The sequence below is a fragment of the Falco cherrug genome, chromosome 14 (assembly GCF_023634085.1).
Source record: "Falco cherrug isolate bFalChe1 chromosome 14, bFalChe1.pri, whole genome shotgun sequence".
NCBI classification, from domain to species: Eukaryota; Metazoa; Chordata; class Aves; order Falconiformes; family Falconidae; genus Falco; species Falco cherrug.
The window spans coordinates 4,018,340-4,044,621 of record NC_073710.1 but is presented as its reverse complement, the minus strand read 5'-3'; the positions used below and the strand labels follow the sequence as shown (position 1 = coordinate 4,044,621).

Genomic DNA, 26,282 nt, shown 5'->3' with positions numbered 1-26,282 from the left:
AGACCGGCAGTGGGGGATAGCCAGGCTTTGGTGTGGCACTGCTTGTAAGGAATGTGCCTCTTCCCAGAATTTGAGAAATGGGTCACTCAGCGAGGTCCTCCTTATGGTCTGTCTCTGAAATTTGAAAAGCAGAAATTCCGTAGCTCTGTATTGTGGGGCTTCGAGCTGATTACACAATCACATCAATTTAGCTCTTGCTTTTACTAGGTGTGTAGTAGTGGCTACCTTCCTTACAAGCTAAAGGCTAGATCCCATCATCGTTACATCTTCCAGTGCAAGGCTCCTTGATAAAGATCAGCAGGCTCACTGACAAAATACAGTGCAAGCCAACACCAACACGGATGGCAGGATCTGTCCCCAGTGCTACTAATGATCACGTGGAGTTTACCAAGCTTAAGCAAATACAGCAGCATCAAGACTTCATTCTTCTGCTGAGCCATCAGTGATGTGGGGTTTCTTTAAAAGGCAAATTCTGCACATTTTATCTGCAAGTTCCAGTTCATTTTCAGAGAAGTCACTGGCCAGATGTTCCTCCTTTTCCCTCCAGGTAGACCCATGTATTTTTTTAGACACTTCACAAAGTGAAATACAAATGAACACCAAAGAGCTAGGTGTTTTTCACGTGTTGCAACCAGCTGGGCAAATCACTGTGGAACTGAATGTTTGACAATAAGGGGAAGAGCCAATATGTGAAAAGGCAGGAAAAAGGAGAAGTCTAAGATAGTAGAAGTCATGTTTTCCTTTGAAATAATACAAACTGAGACACTTCTTTATGTTTTAAGCAGGGTGCTTGGGTGTACATGGGAACAATGTCAGGTCTTCTGTGCCCTTTACAGGTGCGCTGTCCTCGGAGAGGGCTGAGAACCCCAAACTAACAAACCCTTACTCCGCATCAGCTTGACTCGTTTTCCAAAAGAAAGGTTTCCTCTTACTACTCCACAGTGAAAGCTTGACACTTTCCTACCTCACTGATGAGGAGCAGTTTGAACCTTGTTTTCCCCCCACGAACCACCCGGAGGTGTGGGCAGCCAGCCCTGCTGCAGCCAACAAGCAAGAAGGCCCTGGAGGAAGCCATCGCCACGGCCTTGCTCCAGCTCTTCCTCCCCCGAGCAGCTTATCCTGACCAACAGGTCAGCCCGATTCCCTTTAAATTCAACAGCCCTATAAGCTAGAAGGGAGTTCTTCAGCCTTATTCGGAAAAACATTATCAACACACACTTTCACAATATTCCAGATTAGTTATCCAATTTGTGATCTCTGTTATTAATTGTTCTTGTACAGAAACTCTTTCTTTAAGTATTTTCACAGTTTCACCATAAGAAATTGCCTTACATTGTGCTCCATTTATGGTGATTTAGTAATATTTCCCCATTCACACCCATCGTATTATTAAACTACATAATTTTTAGTGAAAGCACTATACTTTCCATTTTACTGGCATAATTTTCGCTGAAGACACATTTCAATTAGTGACCTTAACAGTTAATAGGTCAGGTATATGCTACTTACTATAATCAGTCTCTAAATGCACATGCCTAAAACACGTATTTCTTTATTATATCTACTCTCTGCCTGAAGCTCAGGGGTGACAGGCAGGCAATGACCAACTTTAAACAGAAGTGTTTGAAATTAGTTTCTAACCAGATTCACAATGGCTTTATGATTTCTGAACTAACTAGCTAGCAGAATGCTCAACAGCAATGAGTAATCAGAATGCACCAAATTCAAGTTACAAGAACTCACCAGCTGCCACTTTATCCTACCAGATACTTGAAATCAAAATAGTTAAAACAGGTAAGAATTACATTAGGAAAATGTGTAGGGGCAAGAGATAAATTTGTCACAGGAGTCTGCGTTTTAACCTTCTTTACACTATCTGGCAGTGTTAAGAAGGCACAAAGTTTCTCCTGGTGACACATGTATACTTGCCCTGGGGTTTTGCCCAAAGCGGTTCAGTGTATTTCTACTGAACTAATTCACCAACAGAAGCTTTACAATGCCAATGAGTACCAGCTGAAGACACAAGCAGGAATTTTTGGTTCAGGCAAAAGCATAATGAACAAATGCAATGGAAAATGCTTTGTTGAGAGTAACAGATTTACTTAAAATTCATTTCTAATTTAGCAGCAAGCTAACAAATGAAATCCATGTGTCAACAGAACTTCACATCCTTAGGACCTAACTTCCCAAAACAGAAGGGAAGAGAGAGAAACAGAAGCAGAAATATAATCGCTACCTTAAATGCTAAAAATCACATCTGGTACCAACTGTTGACCCTTTGTACAATGTCCCACTCTCACTCTTCTGTGCACGCACACACACACACTGATTTCAAACAGTTTAGAGACTCCCTCATGTGGTGGTCAGATATGGTGAATTAGGTCGCTGAGCAAGCAGAGAGCATATCCAGATAATAAATGATGTGGATGTTTAAAGCTTATGTTCTTTTAGGATCAACCCTTCAACGTCTTTGATGAGCTCGCTTGCCCGCAATATAAATGAGTGCTCACTGAAGTTATTAATCCTTTTAAACTCAAATAGGGACTGCTGTGACTAATCATTACTTCCTGGAGACAACTTTACTAAAACAGATAAACTGCTAATATTATGCTTTTCTCTGTTCCTACAGGTGCATGTGTCTCCATCAGCAGACACCCACTACTTCTGTTCCAGACACCGAATGGCAGGTACTTGGAGCTTGGTGTCTTGCCAGTACTAAACACCAAAAAGAATGTAGTCCCTTAGTACATTAATACTATTGTAGAAATGGTCCATCTTCAGCAGAGGTACCACCAAGAGCAAGCTGTGAGTAGATAAATGATTCATATACACCTCAGGTTCAGTGGGGCTTCAGTCTGGCACCGTGCTGGTAGCCTTGCCACTTTCTATTGCAGTGCCCTGAAGTCAGACATGTGGCAAAAGCCATCAGAATCCCTCCGCTTAGTCCAGTCCCATGCTTTCTTCCACAAGCTCTTTGGTTTCCTGCTACTTACAAACTTCTCTTCCTCAGACAGAAAGAAAGAAGGCACCGGAACGATGATGCAGGGGTGATTACAGGACAGGATTTGTGCAGAGGAGAATGAGTCACAAGGCAACCCTGGCAAACTGAGAAGGAGCCAAAAGGCCTGGCTAAACCGCACCTGGGATAGTCACTTGGGCAGCTTTCCCAAAGCCCAGGCAAACTTTTCAGTCCCCTGAGCTTCAGGTTTTCCAGTCCTTTAGTAGTTCCAGAGGAAACACGCTGAGAACACCACGTTAGCTTTGACAACTTTCATCGTAGCTGTGGTTTTTTTTCACGAATCCTGCTAAAATGAATTCAAGTCCGTTTACACTAATCAAACTTCTGTTTTGCTTCCTAAACTAGAAGCTCTAAATTGACAGCACAGAATCTAGAAGTAACAAATAGAAGAGGTTATAAACACATACCGCAATAGTTTAATTGGAGACACACATCCCACTGCTCCCAGTTACAGCCAGCTGACTCTGTAATCAGATGATCAGCTGCTTTCTTGAGATCTTAATTGTCTTGATGATTATTTATTTCTTCAGCCTAGCAACAGGTTTCAATTTAAAACATGAAACTCCACTAAGAATAAATCCATCATTCTTCCATGGCCTGTGCGCACTGACACTCTGCCTAAGTATTCCTCTGGAACCACCAGGAAATCATCAGCTTTTGACAAAATTTTGGAATTAGTGGCAGTAGGAATTGCTACAGTGAATTTCTGGAGGGATGACTACTCTGTCAGCAAATTACCCAGGACACCATCTGAAGTCTAATCCTGAAACTGCCGAGTGCTCCTGAATATGTTCAAAAATCATTTTCTGAAACAGAAAAATCCTTTGATAAAAGCAGCATGTTAATACACGCGCATCTGTCTCTTATCACAGTCAGATCTACTGAGATATGTAGCTTATGGCTCAAAAGACATCATGATTCCCTTTTTAATGTTATTACTGAAGTATGTCCTCAAAAGAGGCATTTGCCATCTCAGACTGTGTGGTTTCTGCCATACAGTTCCTATTAATGCATGAAAGTAGGCATTTAAAAAGCAAATCTGGCATCTTGCTCATGAAGTAGATGGCTTAAAATTTTCAATATGGAGTGGTTCTAACCTGAAACAAACACACGAACTAGAGAGGAGCTTTTTTGACTCAGGAAAGATAGATTAATATATAAATCAAATAAATATTTTATTTCAAGTAGAAGTTATACGCAACAGTGAAATGATTTTTTTCCACCGAAAAAAAAAATAATATGTGAAAGGGCAGTAAAGGCTGTAGTTGTAGTTATAAGTGGCCATTTCCTGTAGCTGATCCAGAGGTAGTATCTATCTACATAGACAGAATATGTTACGGAGTGAGTGTTAAGGTAAGAGAAAGGAGCTCCAGGTTACTGTTTCAGCTCTCCCATAAAGTTGGCAGATGGCCTTGTGTTCTCTTCCCCAGGGGACTTTTTCCTCTTTGTTTTGTATTGCTTCTTCCCTTAATTTTTAACTTCCAGGAATCTATTCAGAAGTCACTAATTAATGTTAGAGGTAATGTCTTCAGAGCATAAAGTGTCGAGGAATGTTTATGCACTAAACATTAACAGTGGTTAAACCATTAACCTGTCAGTGTCAAAACACATCAGTTCAAATGGTTCAGTCTGTCCCCCTGATTTTAAGCTTATCTAGTTTGAGAACAGAAACCACATCATACCATGTCTTTTCAAATTCAGCAAGAGTATTTCAGGCTGCAACAGACCTCAGGAAGCCATCTAGCCCAACCTCTGGCTAAAGCAGAGGCCTGCCAGCAGCAGAATTTCCCTCCTTTCAGGATTTAGCACCACCGCCTTCCTCGTCTGTGAAAGCAGCACCTCTGTGGCAGATCGAGAACAGGATGATCCCACAGAGCTTTAAGTATAAGGAGATGAGTAACATTTTACCCCAAATTTATTCGTAATACAACAGAACTCCGCTCTCACAAAGTGCCACGAGCGTGTATTTTGCTTTGCTTATCTGACAGTGGGCACTTTAGCTAGGATCTTGTGAGCCGGTACTGATCACGTGGATCTCATGGAAGAGAATCCCTGTAACTGAACGGTCAGACACTCAGTATATTGGTTCGCCCCTTACCCATTCACCCCACACCCATAAATCCAATATTCCATTATGTATTACATTTCCTAATTGAACACAACTTGCTGAACTGCTCACTCGCTGAAGGAATACCAGGAAAGCAGTTTACCAGCAAAACTGCAATCCAAGGTGAGAATCAGCGCTTCACTGCAGGTCTGTATGGTTTCTGTTGCTTTGCCAATGTTTTTGAGGAAACGTATGTAGAAGGTGACTTCAACCTAGCCTCACTGCCAGCAAAGGCAAGCAACAAAATACAGTGAGATTTTCAAACTGCACGGACCTCACAGTCCATTCAAAAGCTCCCTCATCCATTTCTGACTTGACGTTCAGTAGGACACACTGAGAACTGAGCATTCATGAAGTGTCAGTGAGGCTTCTGAGTGCAACAGGAATGTGCCAAGACACACGTGGCTTTAAGTGGCTTCACTGCACTACCCTTCTAAATGAAAGCTACGAACCCATAATAACTTACATTAAAATTCTTTAAAAAATGATGTGGTTCCTATGCTTTAAGATTTACATCAGCCCTTGACCTAATGCAGAGCACAGAAATAACTGCAAAATCTTGTGAAAAAGCACATAATATTTTTACTTGCTTAAATAAGGAGACACTAAGAGTAACTTGGTACGTCTAGTGAAGGCTTTCTTAGCTTTTGTTCTCTCACAGTTTCACGTGGCCAAACACAAATATGAGCTGTCATCACAAACAAAGCAGGAGAGTCATTCCCCACAACCATGTGCAGGGCTGTGGAAAAACTGGATCATATGTTCAGAACTGCCGCTTATTAAGGCAACTCTCAGAAATGATTGTGGTTTTTTGCTGATGGGGAAAAGCTAAAAAAGAAAAGAAGATATAATTTCAAAGCTGAACTGTTAGGGGAAAGTTGTCCACTGTAACTCAAGTTGGAATCATAGATGAGAGAATGAGAGGGCATAAAAAAAAGCTACTTGCTTACAAAAAAAGCTGCATTCATGTACAAAGCTCCTGTAACTCCTCTTTCCCTCTCGAGCATTAAGTGCTGCTTCCCATGGTTGATTCTCCCAACGGCTGTGCATACAGCTGCTGTGTTGGGTTGTCAATGAAACTATATGGACAGCAAAAAGCTCCTGCTAACGCTTTCTCTCTGAATCCCTCAGCTCACCCTTTGAAATCCTTGCCTTCACATAAGACTATTCAGTTCATGGATGATGGGGACGCAGTTAGCAAAATAGCTTGATATTAGCATCAATCAAAGAATTGTTCATATTAACTATTTACAATCGAATATCAAAATATTATGAGTAAACACCAAACACCAGCAAAGCATTTCCCTTTCATTAACAGCCCTGTTTGGAAGCGAGAGTCGTATCTGGAAACTTTCATTTAACATTCAGTGGAAATCTGTGACAACCTTTATGCTGACCGTGATGGCTGGACTCACGCTTAATAGAAACTGTAGACACTTGGCTGGCCAGAACACAGTTTGCATTCATGCAGGATTGCCAGCCTCCCATCTTAAAAAGTCATGAGCCAAGCCCCTAGATTAGGGATATTCAGCTACAAAAATGTTCCTCTTGTAATAACATCTCAAAGCAGGCAATATTATGAATGGCACAATAAAAAGAGTGTCCACGACAATGGCCATATTTACACCAAAATTTCAGACTAAGGCAGCTGCACCAGGGGACCAAATCCCCATCATAAGCAAACCCTGAATTTTGTACAACTCCCTCAACGTTAATTATTGGTAATAATTTCTATTGCTGAATCTGCCTAATTCTCTCTCACCTTGCAGATTAAGGTCATACGCCATGCCTGCTGGTGGCAAAGACTCCAGCTGGTTCTGAACCCAAACAAGCCACAAGAATGTTAATCAGAGCTCTGCACGTTCTGCACAGGCGGGGGGGGGAGCAGCGCCCACACAAAGTGCGGGTGAGCCCTATGGACACAAACCTACGGTCTGTGGAGCCCGAGCAGGACAAGAAGCCTCACTCGGCTGCGCTGGCCTGTGCAGGGTCTGCCTCAAAATCCATAATCAAAATGTTTACTGTAAGGCACTGCGTAGGAGTGTAACCACATATGATTAAAGCAGATTATTATGTCTGTGGCAAAAAAATGGGCTAAAAAATAATAAAAATACTTAGCCAGGAAAATAATGTTTAGGAATGTATTTATTTTTTTATGTAAAATATGTGGGACACTAAATCTTCCAGATTAAGTCAGATTTTGCTTTTTTTTTTCTGCTCTCTGGCATAACTAAATGCTTTCATATATGCAAATGAGGAGAAAATGTGGCCTCTTTCAGCAGTAATAAGTATCTCCTGTTGCTACCTTAAAATCACAGCAATCACATCTGGTAACTGCCCTTTTCTCATGTTTCCACTAGTTTTCAGACTTCCTCTTGTGGTAGCTTGAGACTGCGCATCTGGATGTTTTAAACATACAAAGGAATTGCTAGAGCAAGCAAAAGAGAAAACGGTGCAGAGAGTTAAGATGTTCAGATAAGCAACTGGTACATTGTGCAGCTAAAGTAACGGCCAGGCAGTTGGGGAAAAGCTTTTTGCAAAGAGGAGAGCACAAGTTTAGGCAGAATGAAGACTCACGTTGTCTGTGGCTTCACTTTTAAAGTTCTATTAATCCAAGTATATCTTTTGAGCAAAACTTTAGCTGCACCATCACCAATCATTAAGTTTCCCGGAGACAGCACTCCCAAAACAGACAAAGAACTAGCAGTGGTAAGTGTTGGTTTCATCTTTGCTTCAGATTTATATTGTTGTTTCATAAGCAGATGTTTCTTTCTTGTTTCAGCTGAGGGTAAGGAATGACTGTAGCATTCTCTCCCTGGAATCTCTGGAAGTGCTAGCTAGCTAGCAAAGGTATCAGCTTTCAAAAGTTAAAACTACAGCCAAGTAATGTTTCCTCTCTTAAAATTTTTAAAGCTGGCAAAGAAAGTATTTTTTTTTTTCCTTAAGTTTGAACATACAAAATAATTTCATTAAATCATCGTGACTGTAATCAAAAGATTGCAATGGTAAGTGGGGAGAAGGGTAAATAAGCGACATCTAATTTTTTTACTTAAATGAAGTAGAAGTGAGGGGCTGTCGAGACACTCAATGCATGTATTGCAGCTTTCAGAAGTTTGTTTTCCAGATTGCCGTGCATTGCATAAACACAGCTTTAAGGGACAATTACAATTGAAAGCTGGCTCAAGTTTCTGAAGCCATTGTGACTAGTTTTGACTTCAGAAAAAAAAAATCTCCTCAGAGGTTTAAAGAAATATTTTTTTTCCAAATTCAATCTGGAACAAAAAAAAAAAAAAAAAGGAGTTTGGATTTCTGTGACATTAGCAAATTATAGCTATAACTCTACAGCAATCTAACCTTATTTTAGCACTGTGGACCTTCATAAAAATGACATTATGGGGAAGTCCATTTAAGGGGAGATTGAGATGGATTATCCTTATTTTAGCATGTAAATTATAGACATTTCTCTTCTTCAGCAGTAAGTCCATTTTAAGGAAGATTGAGATAAATTATTCTTATTTTAGGACACAGAGGTCTGAAAGTTGGTCACTTTTCTTTAGGAGTTGGTGTGCATCTTGGGAAAGCTTGCCAGGTTACAGAAGGTCTGGGGGAGGGTAGAGAGAGAATTTCCAGATGGGAGCTGTAGCGGAAAGTTTAGGAAAAACAGACAAACTGACCCAAAAAGGGCACTCCTCAGCCTTTAACAAGACAAATTCACCCAAGGTTTTGCCTTAGCAGCACAGCAGCCAGGGGATGGGGGGGCAGTGCATGTGGTAGAGGAGTGTGGGGTCCCACATGTCTAATAGTCATTTAACCACTCTTAAATAATCTGTTTTCTCAGACACAGTCAGGCTTTTATTCAATTACAGCAATCCACATCTCCCCTCATCTCTGTTTCTTTTGAACAACCTATTTATTATGTGTATTCAGGGGAAAATTACAAGCTGGTTTAACACTGCAGTTGTCCTTTGTCTTCCTCGTAGTATTCTTGGGTAATGCTAACTGGCTGCCTTTCCCTCACACCCTCCATCGCAGCAGCCCCAACACTCAGCATCAGAACACAAATTGCTATGTTGCAGCTGGACCCTGTTTCATTAATGGGCTGGATCAAAATTCCAGATCACCATAGCTCCCTGCTGACTCTGGGGAAACTGAATTTCACAGCCTAGGCCAAGATGTGGTTTACATAGACACTACATTTTCTTCAAGATTCTCTTCTCATAGAACAGCTGGTTATGTTCATTTCTCATCTTGAGTAAAATCTCCATTTTAGGAAAAACTGAGAGGGATTAGCTTTTTATTTACAATCCTAGAAGTAAAATTATTTACCATGCCTCATTTTATATTTTTGAGTGTCTTTCTTACTCCCAAACCTAAAATGGCAAGAGCAGCATCCTGCTTCTTCAGTACCCTTCAGTTCTGAAGGTACAGTCTGTATCATGGTACCTCCTTGGGAGATGCAAACAGAAGGACAAGGAAACCTATCCAACTACATTAAAATGAAAATCAGGATAAGAACAGATCCTCTAACCTGGCTTCTTTGATTATGTTCTTAATATATTTCACATAATTTCCAGCAAGCCCCATTAACTATCTGAAGAAAGAACTTAGTGGTAGTGAATGTGAACCCATTCTGTGTCTGTTGTCAGCGCCACAGTCTCCACTGGAGAAATACCACATCAGAAGCCATAAAAATTACAGAAACTCGGCATCCTCTGTGCTTAGTCAGTAGGTGGATGGAGGACCTTCTGAAGGAAATGGTGTAACATCTTGATTAAATCCTTTCTCTGAGTAAGCTCTGAACCATTTCCAGGCTAGATGAGGTACGCCTGGACTTAATGAGGGTGGTGGTGAAATCCAGGCTTTACCAACTGCAGTCATCAAATATCCTTTGCTACATTTTGCTGATGTAGTGGTCTTATTCCAGTCTCCTGGGTGAACTTCAGTCAATTAATCAGATACATAAAAAGTAAGGTTTCCCTCAGGAATACTTTCTGGCACAAGAACTTAAATGTGCAGTCAATTTTGTCAGGCTTCTTGTAATCCTCAGTTAGAAATAATTTTCCCTGATATTTATGACATATTTTTTGGCAAATACACCTTTACCTTATGCAGGGTGTTTTCCTGTCTTAGATTGGTAGTTAATATTTTGGATACAATACCTGAAGGATGCTTCTTCCTCTGCTACAGACATTTTTACTGGAAAGATCAGTAACTTGCAACCTTCCTGTCTGACAGCATCACTGGCAAGGGCACCTCTCAGCTCCGTGCCATGCTAAGCGCCAGTTTGGGAACACCTGCTGTTCGACATAGCTGTAGCTTTTAGAGCCAGGCATAAATACGGCAAACCCAGAGAAGAGCACTTATTTCCTGAAATCTCCATGCAAGAGAACTGTAAGATTCATTTTACTGGGTAAAGCCTACAACTCCAGATAGTTTAGTCAAGCTGTTTAGAACCTGTGAATGAAAATAATTAGATAATGATAGGTTATTACTGTTACAGAAGTACCCAAACTAATATTCTCATAATCCATTTATCTACTCCTCAGTGAGGATATAAATTCAACAATGTGAAGCTGTATATCATCTGAACAGCGTGACTAAGTCTACCTGTGCGACAGTCAAAGCTAAGGCAGCAGCTTGAGCTACAGGTTTTCTCCAATTCAGTCTGGATCCAACACTGAATGCAACCCCTCTAGGCAGCCAGCAGCTGGCCATGTTTGTTAGCCTCCAGTTAGGAACAGAGTTGATATAGGATTTTAGACAGTTGCTGAAGATGTAACTTCTTGTCACTCATTTTCATCTGAATGACTACGTTTTCCTGGCAGGTTTCACCTCCTGCTAGGGACTGCCAGGCATTCTCTCAGGGCTGCTCCCCACCCCAAGAAGCTCACAGTTATTCTGCCAGCCGACACTGAACTTACGGGGAAAAAATACTAACTTGCCTGTGTGATCCCACTTGTTTATGGCACAGAAGGTGGGGACCATGTATGGGTAATCAGGACCACAGCTGTTTATCTACAATTTAGTTTAACATAAATATACAACTTACCAACACACATCTGAAAGTCACGGCTGCTTACCCAGACCAGCTGGCAGGGAGCACACCAACTCATTGCTCTGCCAGGATTAGAGGCAGCAGCAAACAACAGACTTTGTTTGTTTAATTGCACTACACCTGCTAATTAGGTCATGCTGATTAAAATGGAAAGTGGAGGAGTGTTGGGTGGGTATTAATTTAGGTAAGAGATTAAAATAATGGGATCTGCACTGCCTTTTTGATCCTTTATGACCAGTGTTTTCTAAGGAGAGAGAATTTTGTAATCTGCCACCATGGTTGTATCAGAGAGATCAGTCTGGCCATAATCTGCTGGAGCATTCAGTGGAGATTTAAATATGCAGATATTGTTTGGCTGCAGTGTCCAGGCAACGGAGATGTTACTGAGGACCACCATCCTCAGGTCTTTGCAATGTTTGACTCAAAAGCAATCACACGCCACATTCAAATAGCTCTATGCAGTTTGAATAAACAATGCTTTTTTTCTTTTCAATTAACGTGGTCTCATTTGTGTGGCTGCTTTGATACCTTGACAAGTTTCTCAATAATCCAGAGTCTTCCAAGAAAAAAAATACACAAAATCTAAAACTGTAAGCAGATTTATACATCATAAATAAACCTAAAAAGATAAACCTATTTTTACTTTGTAGTTCTACATTAAAGCTCTATGCTCTACTTACTAAGAAAGCAATTCATTAAGTAAAGGTGATAGCTAATAGTGGAGATGATTGCTTAATTAGCCATGTTGTGTGATCAAGGATGGTTTGTGTCAATTAAGGAGATTCTGCTGGTCTCTCAGTTACTAATAATAGTAATTCTGAAAAGAAAACTTGCAAATTATGGATGGAAAGATATCATGGTATTACAGTATTTATTTGTAATGATTAACTAGTTCTTTTATGAATTTTAAGTCTTTGTTCTGTGCTTTTTTTCCAAGCAATACCTGAATAAATACTATGGGTGCCCAAAAGACAACTGCAATTTATTTGTCCTGAAAGACACTCTGAAGAAAATGCAGAAATTTTTTGGGCTGCCTGAAACAGGAGATTTGGATCAAAATACTATTGAGACAATGAAGAAACCCCGCTGTGGTAACCCAGATGTAGCTAATTACAACTTCTTTCCAAGGAAGCCAAAATGGGAAAAGAATCATATAACATACAGGTACTGACTGGTGATGTTGGGTTTTGCTCACGTACAAACATAGTGCTTTTAAGAACGAATCAAACAAGACACTTAGAAGCGGAGTAGCTGCTCAGAGGGCTGGATGGGATTTCTTGAATTAGAATCTCCTTGTATTTGGATAACTACCGCATGCTTTAGCATTGTAGAATTTCAGAAATAATCATCTAAAGATCAACTTTATGGTTCTGATTGAGACTAAAGAGGTTTTGGCTTTTTTTTTTTGCTTTGCTGCAAGCATCCTAAGGGAACTGGAGCAGGGGTATCTCACCTGCCCATCTGCTCAGCGAGGACCACCAGTACTTACTGACTGCAGAGGCCATGTAGGAGGACAAACTCCTCTGCATTCAGCAGCCATAAAAATGGAGTTCATCAAATAAATTTTAAAACAAAACAATCGCATTTCAGTTATATACAGACATGATTTAAAGCAAGCCTATTGCAATAGGTTTGGCGTGTTTTAAGTTCTTACTCTTACTCTGAAGAGTTAGGGACTAACATGGCTCTCATTGAAGTCAATAATAAAAAAAATCCGATTACCTTAGGTGGTCCAGGAACAAACTAGTATCAATGAGAACAAACAGATTTATCTTAGCTGCTTGACTTGGTCTGCTGTTTCCTCGCAAGTTATGACTCAAAGCATCCCTCATGCTGCAACTAGCCTAATAAACACTGAAAAAACCCATAGCAGCTCTCGTAGCCCCCATTTGCTGATGTGCTTTCTCTGATTTGTCCTCATTCTCCTCAGGCACAAAGTGGTTTCCCTCACTAGGCACAGCCCCAGCAGCAAAGAATTGGAAACCCATCTTCATGTGGAGGTTGTCTGGCTATAATGTATGGCACTAAGAAGTCCAATTAAAATCTATGAAAAAAGCAATGCACTAAAGAGTTTGTGCCTTTCCCATGCCAGGCCTATGGCTCCATCCCACATGCTTTTACCTCCTATTTCCCCACATATCCTATCGCCAATGTAACCGGTACACTGGCGAAGGACTAACATTCCTTCAATACTGCAACAATACTGGGCTCTTTTTCTGGCAAATAATTTTTATGTATCAAGATGTGCTCGTGTGTTCACGTTTTAAATGTCAGTATGACTTGCTAGCACCTCAGTTTTGTGCGAGGCCCACTGCCACGCAGGCCTTACAGCCTCTGGCTATATAGTTTTTTTTCATACTGCTGTGTCAATTCCAAAGGAAAATAAATAGTAAGTACCGCATCTAAACACATCTCTGAATGGAAGAAAAGTGTTTAGACCTCATGTGCAGCCATGTTACCTCTTAACTGGTTTCACTACTGAGTCTACTCAGTGTTTTGATCAGTAACAACAAAAACTGGGAGGGGGGTTATGTGTTATTTAACTCTTGCTTTTACCTCCAAGGATTATAGGCTATACCCCGGATTTGGATCCTGAGACGGTAGATGATGCCTTTGCTCGAGCCTTTCAAGTCTGGAGTGATGTCACGCCACTGAGATTTAACCGAATAAACGATGGAGAAGCAGACATTATGATTAATTTTGGCCGATGGGGTATATCTTTCTATTTTTACATATGTTTTTGGTTTAGTTCCTTTCATTAATCCTTAGTATTGGAATGATCTTCCCTCAATAAATAGTACACGTGAGCCTTTCTGGCAAACCTTGTCCTAGTTTGCACTTGGCTTATACAGGCTAAGATCTAATTTCACTAAGATGTTTTTTTTTCTTTCTTATACGAGAGAGAGAGAGAGAAGTATTTATAAAATATTCTTATACCATATTTATCTTCTCAAAAGACAATTGCTAGAGGCAACATATTATATTTAGGTTTACAAATCAGAAATAGAACTGGGAAATATTGGTATAGACCTTTAGATGATGTGAGCTGGCTTCCTGCCACAGAAGAGAATGGAATGTCATTGCACTGTTTATTTATAGCTCTGTAATCAGTTTTCCAGTGACAGTGGTGGAGGTCCTAACATCTTGGAGCTTAAAAATGGACCTATGGCTTTCAATTTTCACTCTATAGCTGGTCTCAGTTCTTTTGCATAGCAGAATGCAGGCTTCCAATGCATTCTTCGGTGTCTTGAGGAATTTAAAAATACGGATGTTAAGCCGAGTTCTGGTTTGAGTCCAGCTGATGATGGGTGTCCTGATTAATTTTTGTTGTACATGCCTTTTCAATTAATTTTGGCTTCCCCTGAAAGAACGTTTATAGCTTTTCAGTGTAAACCTGGGGCATTTTAACTTCTTACAGACAGTCACAGAATTTTTAATACTAATGAAGATACTGTGCAGCCAATCACTTGGGAGGTAGACTTTGGAAATCAAGTGAGCAGTTCAAAGAATAACTGAGCTCTTTGTAAAAGCCTCCATTTCAAGCTGGTTTTCTTTGCTTTAGCTACTGATGAGTTGACCTCAAAAGCTTGAGAGATTCTGTACAGAACTCAAAACTCCAGATCCTCATCCAGGCTGGCTTGGTTTGCAAAAAAGAAGTCTTACAAAAGCAGAAGTGTTTCTGCTGGTTTTAGTCCTTGCTGGTTATAGTCAGCTCAGAAACAGTGGGACGAGATCTTCTTCCACATTCATTCATGCTTATCACTTCATGTCACATTCACAGGAGCTGGGACATGCACGATTTTTTTTTAGTTTTTAAGCTTTCTCTTAAGCAAAGGATGTGCTTTGAAATAAATGGGGGTAAAGCACCTAATACATGTCAAAACCTTCTCCTTGAGAACTGACACACTAGTCTACTGAAATGAGTGAACTGAACTAGCATTAAGAGAGTGACACCGGCACGGAATCAGTGTAACAGAGTAGAGAATCAGGCCTGTGTATTTAGGGCTTCTGTTAAATGGCAAGACATCAGACCGAAAGGCCTGAAATGATGCAACTGGAGATGCTGGCAGCCAGCTTTGATGCACAGGTCAGTGTGGTGGGAAAGCTATGAATACCAGGGTTATGCCCTTGCCAGCCTGCCTTGCCCACACGTGGTGTACTTCCAAGAAAAGCCTACAGTGTAATAACAGGAGAGCTACTTAACCTGCTGCTGCCCTGTGAGCTGCCCGAGTCTCAGAATAGTTGATGTGGAGGAGGAATAGGCTCATTCACAGGAATCAAGAGCACTGAGTAAGAGCTGGCTTTCTGGAGGCCCACTGCTGGGACACTCAGCTTTCCTGCTTGAAGTAGTTAGCATCCTGCACAAAGGAAAGAGCACAGTAGTCTGAGGTGCTGCAGAAAAAGAGTAGCCTGCAAAAAGAAATCTGCCTTTACTTTCCAATCTCTGTGCTGGAGACTGATAGGAATTATCTGAAAATACCCCTCATCTGCAATGTCCGTTTTACAGCTCCCTCCCAGTCTCCATTGAGAAACAGCAATGTGTATGCAGTCATACATTCAATGTACAATATTTCACTGTTCTTCACTATCTTTGATTTCTGTCCACAATACTTACGAGATATAAATTAACATGCTGTGACAACTGCAGTACTGACACTTCATATTCTTTGTAAGAACTGGCTGCTTCTCTTCTGGTTCAGTCTTGCCAGAAAAACCCATACCAATAAAGTCACTCAAGTATTCTGCTGCTGTCTTGGGTGGGAAAGTACACATGATAATCATAATCCATGTACAGACTCTGACAGAGCTGAGGTCATTCGAAACTGCTCTTTTTTTTTCTGCTGCCTGCAGAACATGGTGATGGCTATCCATTTGACGGCAAAGACGGTCTCCTGGCTCATGCCTTTGCACCGGGGCCAGGAATTGGAGGAGACTCCCACTTTGATGATGATGAACTGTGGACTCTTGGAGAAGGGCAAGGTACCAGACTTTTTAATGGTTTAGAACATATGGCCTGCTGGCTGCTATGGGTTTTTTTATGCTGTTTCAGGCACTGCACTGAATGTCTTCATTGACATGTCAAGAAATGTTAGGGGATGAAAATTAATTAACACAATTTAAATTGGTATCTACGACCTGTTTATATGATTCCTAAAAAAATGTTATCTAGGATTTCCCTTTCTCTTCCTGTACTGTTGCCCCTTGAAAAACTGAATTAGTAACAGGCCTGATGCTGCACACCTTCATGAATTGTGGGAAAAGTAAAAAGCCACAACTACAATTTTGAATGTTTCAGTTTTCAGGGACTCAGGCTCAAACTAAAACATCTTCAAGTCCATTTGTAAGAGGCAGACTGATCGTTGTTTTTCTGCTGACATACCCTTTTTAAGATTCCTTAAGCTGTGGCTCCAGTTGTTAAAAATTGAACCACCCACCTGATTAAGTTTTTATATACTTGTGGTATCTGTCAAAAACAAATGGAATATAAATCCCTCATGCTGTTGACTGAAACAAAATTGACATCAAACACTGGATTAAGAACACCTCCAAGAATCTTTAACAGGCAAGCTGCCATGCCCTTCAGAAAAAAAACAACTGAAGTCCAGATACATCACATGCACTAGACAAACAAGACCAAGTAGTTTGGAACCTCTTTTTTTGGCTTGATCATTGCCATAATCATATAGTACTAATTGCAATTCTTCTATTGTAAAATAATTCAAAAAACTTGGAACAAGAATGCAAACTCATGTTTGCCTTTCATTTCAAATTCTACTTTTCTCAGCTGTCCTCCCACTGAAAAAAATAATTAAACTTCAATACCAGAATGGTCAACTGCCTTCTGTTTGGCTTTCTTTTAACTTTAGCAGAAGCACTGACTGGTAGCTGTGCTAGCTGGGCTAGGGCCCTGCCTCAGACTAACAACAAACCAGAGGAACCTGTTTTCCCTGTTAGTGGAAATACTGCACAAGCATCCAGTTAGTTATTGCCATTAAAAGAAATGCTATGGATAAGTGAATTACCTATACATTAACGTGTATTACAGCACCACTTCTGCAGTCATAAGGCTACACGTGACAAACTGAAATAAAGCCCAGGACCTGGGTGTGCCTGTGTTACCACCCTGTCCCCCAGTGCTGCAGCAGATCTCATTCAAGTCACATTGGAAATGCCAAAGTGGTTTATGAGGCACAAGGCATGTTCAGCTCAAGCTCAGCTGCTGCCTGGAACCTTTCAAACTATACTGAACATTTTAGACCATATTACCAAAGAAATTAAATTACTAAATGTATTAACAGCATGTTTATAAGTTTGCCTTGCCATAGTAACAACAACATATATATTTTTCTGGGCGGATTTTAAGACTGTTCATTCTAACACTTTGCCATGAGTAATATCCATGTAATTCTTTCAAAATTACCAGTTATTATTTCAGCTATGAACATCTTGCCAATGGAGAGACCAGCAGCATATTGAATTTCAAAGTGGAAATTCAGCCTGCATTTCTATACCAGTATCCCTCAAGAAAAGATGTCCAGAAACTGTATTTTTTTTTATATCAGTTGGTGACTAATTTCACCACTGCATTTGTTCTCTTTACAGTGGTTAGAGTGAAGTACGGAAACGCAGATGGTGAATACTGCAAATTTCCCTTCTGGTTCAATGGCAAGGAATACACCAGTTGCACAGATGCTGGACGCAGCGATGGATTCCTCTGGTGTTCCACAACCAAAGACTTTGATGCAGATGGCAAATATGGATTTTGTCCCCATGAGTGTAAGTAGATCATTGTTTCTACTGGTTTTTTTTCCTGGTAGGCTGTTCCCTACTTATTTGCTCATCCACTATTTCTAGTACTTTTTCCACTTCCTTTCTGGCAGATTTAGATTTACTGCTCTCGAGTATCTCCTCGGTATCTAAGCAGACAAAACTCCCTAAAGGTTCCCTTGGTGTAGGAGTCTGTCGCTGATGATAACCCAGGCAAGGCCTTTCTCTAAAAACGAGGACATACTGAAGATATGCCCAAAGCAATGTCAGCCCCATATATACATCAATGAACTACAAATTGAGTTTCATAAGCCAGGAAAGACAACCTCCTTTTAGAGTACAGATAGGGACAAATTTGGAGATGGAGCACACAAAATGACAGCAATATCTCCCTAAATTGCAGGCCATTCCACAAACAATTGAGATTGCACCTCCTTCCAGAGCAGTAACTGACAAAAACTAGCAGTTAAGGATGAAACCCATTAAGCCAAACGTCTATAACTCTGCATACCAACTTCACCAACTGGTGGCCCAGATCCTCTGACTCTAGGAGCCCTTTTAGTGCAACAGGACACTTATTGTCAAAAATCACCCTTTAAATGACCTCACACCATTTTTCAAAAGAAAAACGATTGAGTTGCAAGTGAGTATCTAAGCTGGTACAAAGTTATTTGTATGTTGATACATTGCAAATTGCTAGCCAGGAGAGCACTTGCATTTTTAGAATATAGTTTTTTATTTTTAATGAAGGTCTTAGGGCTCTTACTTACAAAGCAGTGCCAACAGCTCACTTTAGATACAGGAATGAGACTGTATGTCAGAAATCGTAACTCAGTATCTGTATAAAACTGCTAGAGGGTCTAGGAAAGCTAAGATCATGCTTAATTTCTAACTTTTTGGAATATGAACAGAATCCTCTGTTTCACAAGCAATTTATATATTTGGCAACACTTATTTACAGATTAGACAATGTGTATAATACTTTAATATAGCCATAACTTTAAAGAAATATACACCATATGATTATTATCTTTCAAATGGAATTATGACAATACGTTTGCTGTTAGGCATCAGGAACATGTGTTTATAGGCTTGCAAATCTTGGTGAGTCCATTGGATATAAGATCTCAGACAATATATTATTGTATGAGTGTTAATTTGTTGTCCTGTGTATCACACAGCAGGAAACTTTTAGAGAAGAAATTGAGTATAATTGGCTGTAGCCTACTATGCTAATTTATCAGCAGTGAGAAGAGTAGAGAAGGTAAGGGCTTTTAGCCACTTGTTCCATCTCCTGTTTGCCAGCTCCAGTGCTGGCACCTATATTCACAGGTATTCCCAGTACTGCAGCTCCCCACATTCACTTTTTTCCCCTTTGCAGATAACCAGCTGCTATGAGCTTTTGGCAGCAGGGAGTGTTTCATCACTCTTGCTACCTTACATCCTGAGCAATGGATCCATGGGATCACTAAAACTCCTGCCTGCTACTGCTGTGTCGTAACAAATAATAAGAGAGTTATGAAAGAAAATGAAATAAAACAATGGAGCTTTTGTCAACTCATGCTAATCCTGCTTGGAACAGTACTAAATTTATTTATAATATTATGGCCGCACGCAGTCAGTACAAGAGAATAGAATGCAGAATGCTGAAAGAAAATTAGTGATGCTTAAGATGCAAAGCTAACAAAACAAGACATGGCCAGGGTTTTGCCAGGCCAGGAATGCACAAGAACAGCCCGGTATGTCCCAGGCAAGCCTCTACAAGTACTGTAAAAAAGCCAGTATATGTATTAATATGTATGTGTCAGTTTAATACATGTAATTTTTTGAAAGATCATAGATATGTGCATGTAGAAAAAGTTCAGATACCTTGTCTTCAAAACTTCTCTGGTATCCTCTTGTAGCCAAACACTAAATGGATTCCTGCTTGATAAATTTTGGGGATTTCTCAAGTTCATTTGCAAGACCATACATTTTCCAATATAAGGTTACACATTTTCTGCATCAGGATGCTAGTGGTTTACAAAGATAACCTGTTTTAGAACATACCAGTCTTCTAGACCTAATGTGGTAAAAAAGTATTCTTTAACTTCCAGAACCCTATTTGCCTGTGATAGATCACATCCAGAGCTGGCATCTACCATGATGACAGCTATTTATACAACTGTAGGGGATGAACACACAGGACTGTGAACTTTTAACACACTTCAGTTCATAAAAAAAAATAAATTAAATAAATTATCAATAGTTACATGACTTTCAGAACTAGCTTCTTTAGCCTAACATTTACTTCAGTAGATTATAAGCATGTACATGCACATACACCCCCACCCCCGATTATTATTTCCTAAAACTTTGCCATCTCTTTCATCCCCCACCTTTCCCCAAATCTCCTCTCCCTCAGGTTAATTCTTCTGGCCAAAAAAGAGCAAAATTGGGCTTATTTCTTTGAAATACTTTAAATGCTCAGATATAGTCAGAATGAAGCCCAAATTATAGAACAAACCAAGATTCACATACCCTGACTAATACCTTTATAAAACTGAAATTCATACAAGACTGAAAACTTAAGCAGTGAAGCTCTCTCCGGGAGAGTTTGTTCTGGAAGTTGATGCTCCTGGAAATGCTCGTGTCAAGGTTCTGAAACAGAAGGGAAGGGTTTCAGCCTTTTGTTTCTGATGTATTTGTTTCGCAAGATCCTCGAACAGTTATACACAGATGTTTCTTATTAAATTCAGAGTGGCATTGTTCACTTATTATTCCAAGACCCCATATGCTAAACCCCAGCTAATAAATTCAGATAGGCAAGGATTTACATCATAGACTCTGTGTTGGGGGGCAACCTTCCTAGTTGCCAGTGTTTGTTTCTCTCCTATTTAATTCACTGAAGCTAGTTTCAATTCTTCTTGTTATAGAGCCACCCTGCATATTTGGAAACATTTTTAAAGCTATGCTGTTGCATCAGACTCTTCTAAAGTTCATCCCAGATCTTAATTTTGTAGATTCAACTATCACTTGTCAAAGCAGAAGAAGGGAAAGCAGAAAGTTATCTGCCTATTACTTAAATCTTACACAGGTGTGCTGAACCTCTCCTTTGCCATATGGGATCAAGGGATCTTGAATCTCTCTCTTTACCCAACCCCACGGATACTACAAGGAGTTTAAGCTCCTAACTTTGGTCCTCCAGTATCTAATGTTACTGAGACCTGTACTCTGCCTGTATCTCCCCCTCAGTGGTCACAGTTCTTGTAGGCTGCTGCTTGACTGCTCTCCCAGGGAGAACCTTCAGCAAGCTGCAGCTACTTCCACCTTGGAGCTGTGCCACAGGGTGTTTAGCAGTTTTCCAGCCTGAGGTTTCTGTACATCACAACTGGCTGATTTTTCTGGGAAAAGCTAACGGTGCAGTGCAGTGCAACTCACAGATTAGTAATGTCCAGCCTGAATCTGCTCTCACATCAGCATATCTTCACCGATTTTTAAATTGCTGAGCTTAGCGTGATGCAGAAAAAGAGTCAGGCCCTTTAAGGTCCCCTGACAAGTAAATAAAGCTTTTGTTTTGTTTTGGGGAATACTGACCTGGTCTCTGTCTTTAGCTTTCATTTACACTAAAGCAAATAATTTTCTAGTTAAGGCAGGGGGCAGGATTTGAAAACTTAAAACCATTGTTACCATCACATGATGAGAAACTGCATTTTGACTGTGACTCAGAAAGACTCCACACAAAGCAGTAAGAGACTGACTTTCCACAAGGTTTTTGCAACTTAACTACATTTAAACCAATAAAAAATGGCTATTAAAATACAGAGTTTGCCAGATCTAAAGCTGGAAGCAGCTCATGTGGTAAATGAGTCATCTAAACAATTCGGTTTAATTTTGCCTTCCAATCCTATCATTTCTTTGTTAAAAAGTCTTTCTACAATCACGATAGTCACAGTCCTAGTTAATGCACGATTCCTAACACTTCAGTAGGCAAGACAAAATGCAAACATTTGCAGCTTGCTCTCTTAGGGAGGCAGCGTATGTTATCTTTTGCCTGGAGACAGGACCTCTGCGTGGCTGCTTCCATGCCTGTGATGCAGAAGGATACAGATGAGAGCTTGGCCAGAACAGAAGTTCAGCAAACTGGTCCATGTGAGCCCGGACTGCAAAGCTTTGCAGAGCAGTCCTCTCCTTAGTGAGACTGGAATCTATTTCAGTAACTTACTGGTTCCTGCCCCTGATACTGTGGCCAATTACAGATTTAAGTGGAAAAGGCAAAATGAATCATCTGTGTCACAATATCCCATCATTAGAGTCCTTCCCTGTCTCTCTTCGGCCAGAAAAGGTCTAGCATTTTTATTCATTACTATTCTTAAAGGTGAAGCACACTCATATGTCTCTTTCCATCAATGTATCAGATTAAGCAAAAGCAAAGCCCCTCAAACCCTACACAAAGACATTATTATGGCTTTTTGGTCATCAAAAATGACAACAGCAAAGTCAGTAATAACCTGCCACCTTCCCACATACACGCTGGGGTTTTAGCTGTAGCTTTAAACTGGGGGTAGGAGAGGCAGAAAGGTGTCCCCTTGCCTTACAAAATGCCACATCATGCACACTTGACATGGGGAATTCAAACAGATGTGTTTCATTCTGAGGTGCTGTTCTTAAATCTCAAGGGGAATTAGTGCATGGCTGCATGAAGGATTTTTGTCTGTTCAGTGCAAGGCCCGGCCCAGTTTGTTGCCCTCATGGTTTCCTCTCACTAGCACATGGCACTCAGACACTCTCCTACCATTAAGGATTCCCAGGGATACAGAGCAGCCAAGATAAGACAGAGCAGATTCACAAGACGTTAGATGCTCCAAGTCCCTGCATTTTCATGTAAATTTGGACATACGTTTTTTTAATATCAGCATGAGAGATTTTATCTGTCTTCCTCTAGACATTCCAGAAGGTTTACTGAAATCTTAAACCACGTCCCAGAACTCTTGACTCAGTTAAATCTGTACTCCATCCATGAGGGAGATTTCTGGTTCTCAGGGTTGAGCTCTGAGGCCTTGTTTGCGTATGTAGATGGCCAATAAATACCCCCTAGAAGACCAATACACTACCTTCAGGAACATTAACAAAGCCTCCGGTGTTCAGCTTTGTCGGAGGAGTCATATTTGTCCCCTCTTGCTTATCTATTGCGTGCCTGAGCCCAGCTGTGGGGATTCTTCGAAATGAGAAGCAAAGCCTAGAGGAAAAGTCTACAGGTTATTATCTGACTTGAACGCTAGTGTATGTCATCCCCTTAAAGAACCTGAAAATGTACACAGGTGGCCATCAGGAAAAACTGATCTGATTTGTCTGTGGCTCTGTACGAAGCTTGCCATTCTAGCTGACACTTTTGATCCAAGGTAAATGAATCAGCAGAGCACTAAGGAACATGAGTGACTTTCTCAGAATCCTTTTTCTAAGTGGTGTTGTCCAGAAGGGATGTTAATTCCATGTGATGAGACGGGCCATAAAGGATACACACAATGCAAACCACATTCAAACAGCTTGGTAGAATTTTCTTCACTCGCAGTTCATTTCTAAAGATCAATCACTCATTCTTTTCTATTCACTCGTGAGAATGTAACTTCCCTTTTCTATCTTGCCAAGGCACTTCATTCTTGGTGTAAAATAGAGGTTCTAAGCGTGAACTGAACCATGCGCGATGGCTGTCTGATCTCTGTCAGGACCTTCACACATTGCTGTTGGCACATTGTGATTCCTTGTTGATATTGAATGTCACATACTGACATTTTTCTCTTTCGTTCTCCCTACAGCACTTTTTACAATGGGCGGCAATGGTGACGGGCAGCCATGCAAATTTCCCTTTAAATTTCAAGGCCAGTCCTACGACCAGTGCACAACAGAAGGCAGGACAGATGGATACCGATGGTGTGGAACCACTGAAGACTATGATCGAGATAAGAAATATGGATTCTGTCCGGAGACTGGTATGAGGAATGTTGCTTGCATAACACAGTCTAATTTGTCATTGGGTTTTTTTTTTTTACACCTTCACCAGAGCACACAAAAGTTGATGCGTTAGGCACAATTTCAGCATAGGTGCCCAAGGAAGTAACTAGGACAGGAGCAACCTTTGTAAATGATACGGTATGCCATAGCACACAAAGTTTATGAGGGATACACAAATGTCATTGAACCATAGCACTAAACGCCTACCACTGCAGGATATTTATGAGTAGATTACCATTTGTTAATGGCCTTGGAAGAGAAGTCTCATGTGGCAGAAGAAACCATGCATAATATTTTAGCTTAATACTTACCATTTACACTTGGAAAACAAAATCCTGTTAGTATGTTAAGCTTGAGCTAATAGATCTTTTCAGCAATTCAAAAGAAGTGATATGGTTTCGCCAGGAAAATAGATTTCTTCTTTCTTCCCAATTTTTTATACTTTTTAACAAGTTTTATTACATAGAGGAACAAAGATTAATTTATAGCCTTGTATAGCTTGGCAGGTGTAGAATTTTAGGATAGAGACCAGAGTCCCATAAGTACTTAGATTGTGTAAGTAGAGCTATGGCAGTTCTAAAATCTCAGGCTTTTAACAGAGCCAAGGGGAAGCGACACTCCACCTGTAGCACCTGAAGCTACATTCGAACGTACATCCATCCTGGATTTTGAGTCTTTTGAAAGTGGCCTCACCAGTTAATGTATTGGTATTTGGCTTCCTGTTTCTTTTGATAACCAGGCGTAACCCTTCAACTTTACCTTACAGAACTTTTTAAAAAAAAATAAAAGAAAGGATCAGATTCGTTTTAACTTGCTACACAGTTAGGAAAAGAAAAATCTAAAGAACAGTTCAACAAAAGAACCAATATATCTAGAATCAATATTTCCACAGTCTCTATCACTGGAACCAAGAAATACGCCTATTTAAGTTTTTTTCCAGGTTAAAAGTTTTTTACTTGACACAGCTATGGGTTTGGGGTTTTTTTAATTAATTTCTCGCTTATTAACTAATAATAATGAATGAGAAAAAAAATAATAAATAATTAGGGACACAACCAGCTTTGCCTCTGTGTTGCTCACTTGTACCTTCCCAGAAGACAGACCGTAATTTGAAAAGAACTGTAATTGCTAGGTAGCAGTGTAAATTAATTTAAATGAGTTTTATATTCTTTTCCTATTCTGTTTATGATACCCATTGTAAACTGTAATTTTAAATTTAGCTAAAGCATCTTCCCCCCGAAAATACTTGTACATGTATATACAAATGTTATTTCTTATCTATTACTGCCATGTACTACACAGATGAGAACACACTTAGCAGAAAAACGTACAAGTTTTTGCAAAAGTATTGGTAAAAAAAACAAAAAAAGGGTAAAAAAAATCCTCCACATTTGATATCCTTTTCTTTGGAAATATCTACAACTAAATGCTTTTAAACTGTACCCTGCTCTCAGTACAAAACAAGTCCTCCTTGATATGACTCCTCTTCTGGACCTTTTGGGTTTTTTTACTTCAAAGCTTATGTGTCGGTGGGACACCTACTGACCAGGTGGATATTCAATAGCCCTTAAACCTTTCTGAACACTAAACCTACCTTCAACCTATTTGAGACACTCTTTAAAACATCACCAGGAAAGACCACCAAAAGATACTTGCTATGCGAGCACCTTCCGCAAAACTGTAACTGCTGCTTCCTCAGAGCTGCAATCACCAGTCCAGGGCTCATTCTTATTCCGACCAAAACTATTGGCGAGTTCATTGCAATGGCAATGCCTATTTTTTTTCATTTTCTGTGTCAGACAACTTTCTTTTCAGATATTACTTTTAATGTCAGTCCATATGTTCTTAACAGGACCACAGATTTTCCACTTTCTTTTACAGTGTAGTTTAGCAGAAGATGCATCAGCTTAATCTCACAAAAGGGATTCCCTCCTCACTGTCACTGTATTTTTCTGGCATTTTCCATAGCCATGTCAACAGTTGGTGGAAATTCAGAGGGAGCCCCTTGTGTATTCCCCTTCATCTTCCTTGGGAATAAATATGAGTCCTGTACGAGTGCGGGTCGCAACGACGGCAAGCTGTGGTGTGCTTCTACCAGTAGCTATGATGACGACCGCAAGTGGGGCTTTTGTCCAGATCAAGGTAACGCAGTTTGTCAGAGCAATAAAATGGTAACAGCATATGGACCCCACCAATGACATCACACCTACGATGACGTCATTCTCATCACTACTGTCAGGGTACACTACTTCTCTCCACCCCGAAATCTGAGCAAAACCTCTACATTTAAATGTGAGACTACTGTTAAAGTGTCAAGTCTCAGAGCTCATCAGCCTCATGCA

General features: G+C 40.3%; 1 protein-coding gene and 1 long non-coding RNA gene across 4 annotated transcripts in view; one reads left to right on the top strand and one right to left on the bottom strand.

Moving 5' to 3' along the window:
* LOC129737328 (uncharacterized) overlaps positions 1 to 26,282 on the bottom strand; it is a 770,208-nt gene that overhangs the window by 524,506 nt on the left and 219,420 nt on the right. The window lies entirely within an intron of this gene.
* MMP2 (matrix metallopeptidase 2) overlaps positions 7,492 to 26,282 on the top strand; it is a 35,651-nt gene continuing 16,860 nt past the window's right edge. Inside the window, exons 1-7 of the mRNA XM_005444594.3 lie at positions 7,492 to 7,835; positions 12,119 to 12,345; positions 13,745 to 13,893; positions 16,033 to 16,161; positions 17,785 to 17,958; positions 23,745 to 23,918; positions 25,909 to 26,082. Of these exons, the coding sequence (XP_005444651.1) occupies positions 7,692 to 7,835; positions 12,119 to 12,345; positions 13,745 to 13,893; positions 16,033 to 16,161; positions 17,785 to 17,958; positions 23,745 to 23,918; positions 25,909 to 26,082 (1,171 nt within the window). The 5' untranslated portion in view covers positions 7,492 to 7,691. The remainder of the gene's footprint in view (positions 7,836 to 12,118; positions 12,346 to 13,744; positions 13,894 to 16,032; positions 16,162 to 17,784; positions 17,959 to 23,744; positions 23,919 to 25,908; positions 26,083 to 26,282) is intronic.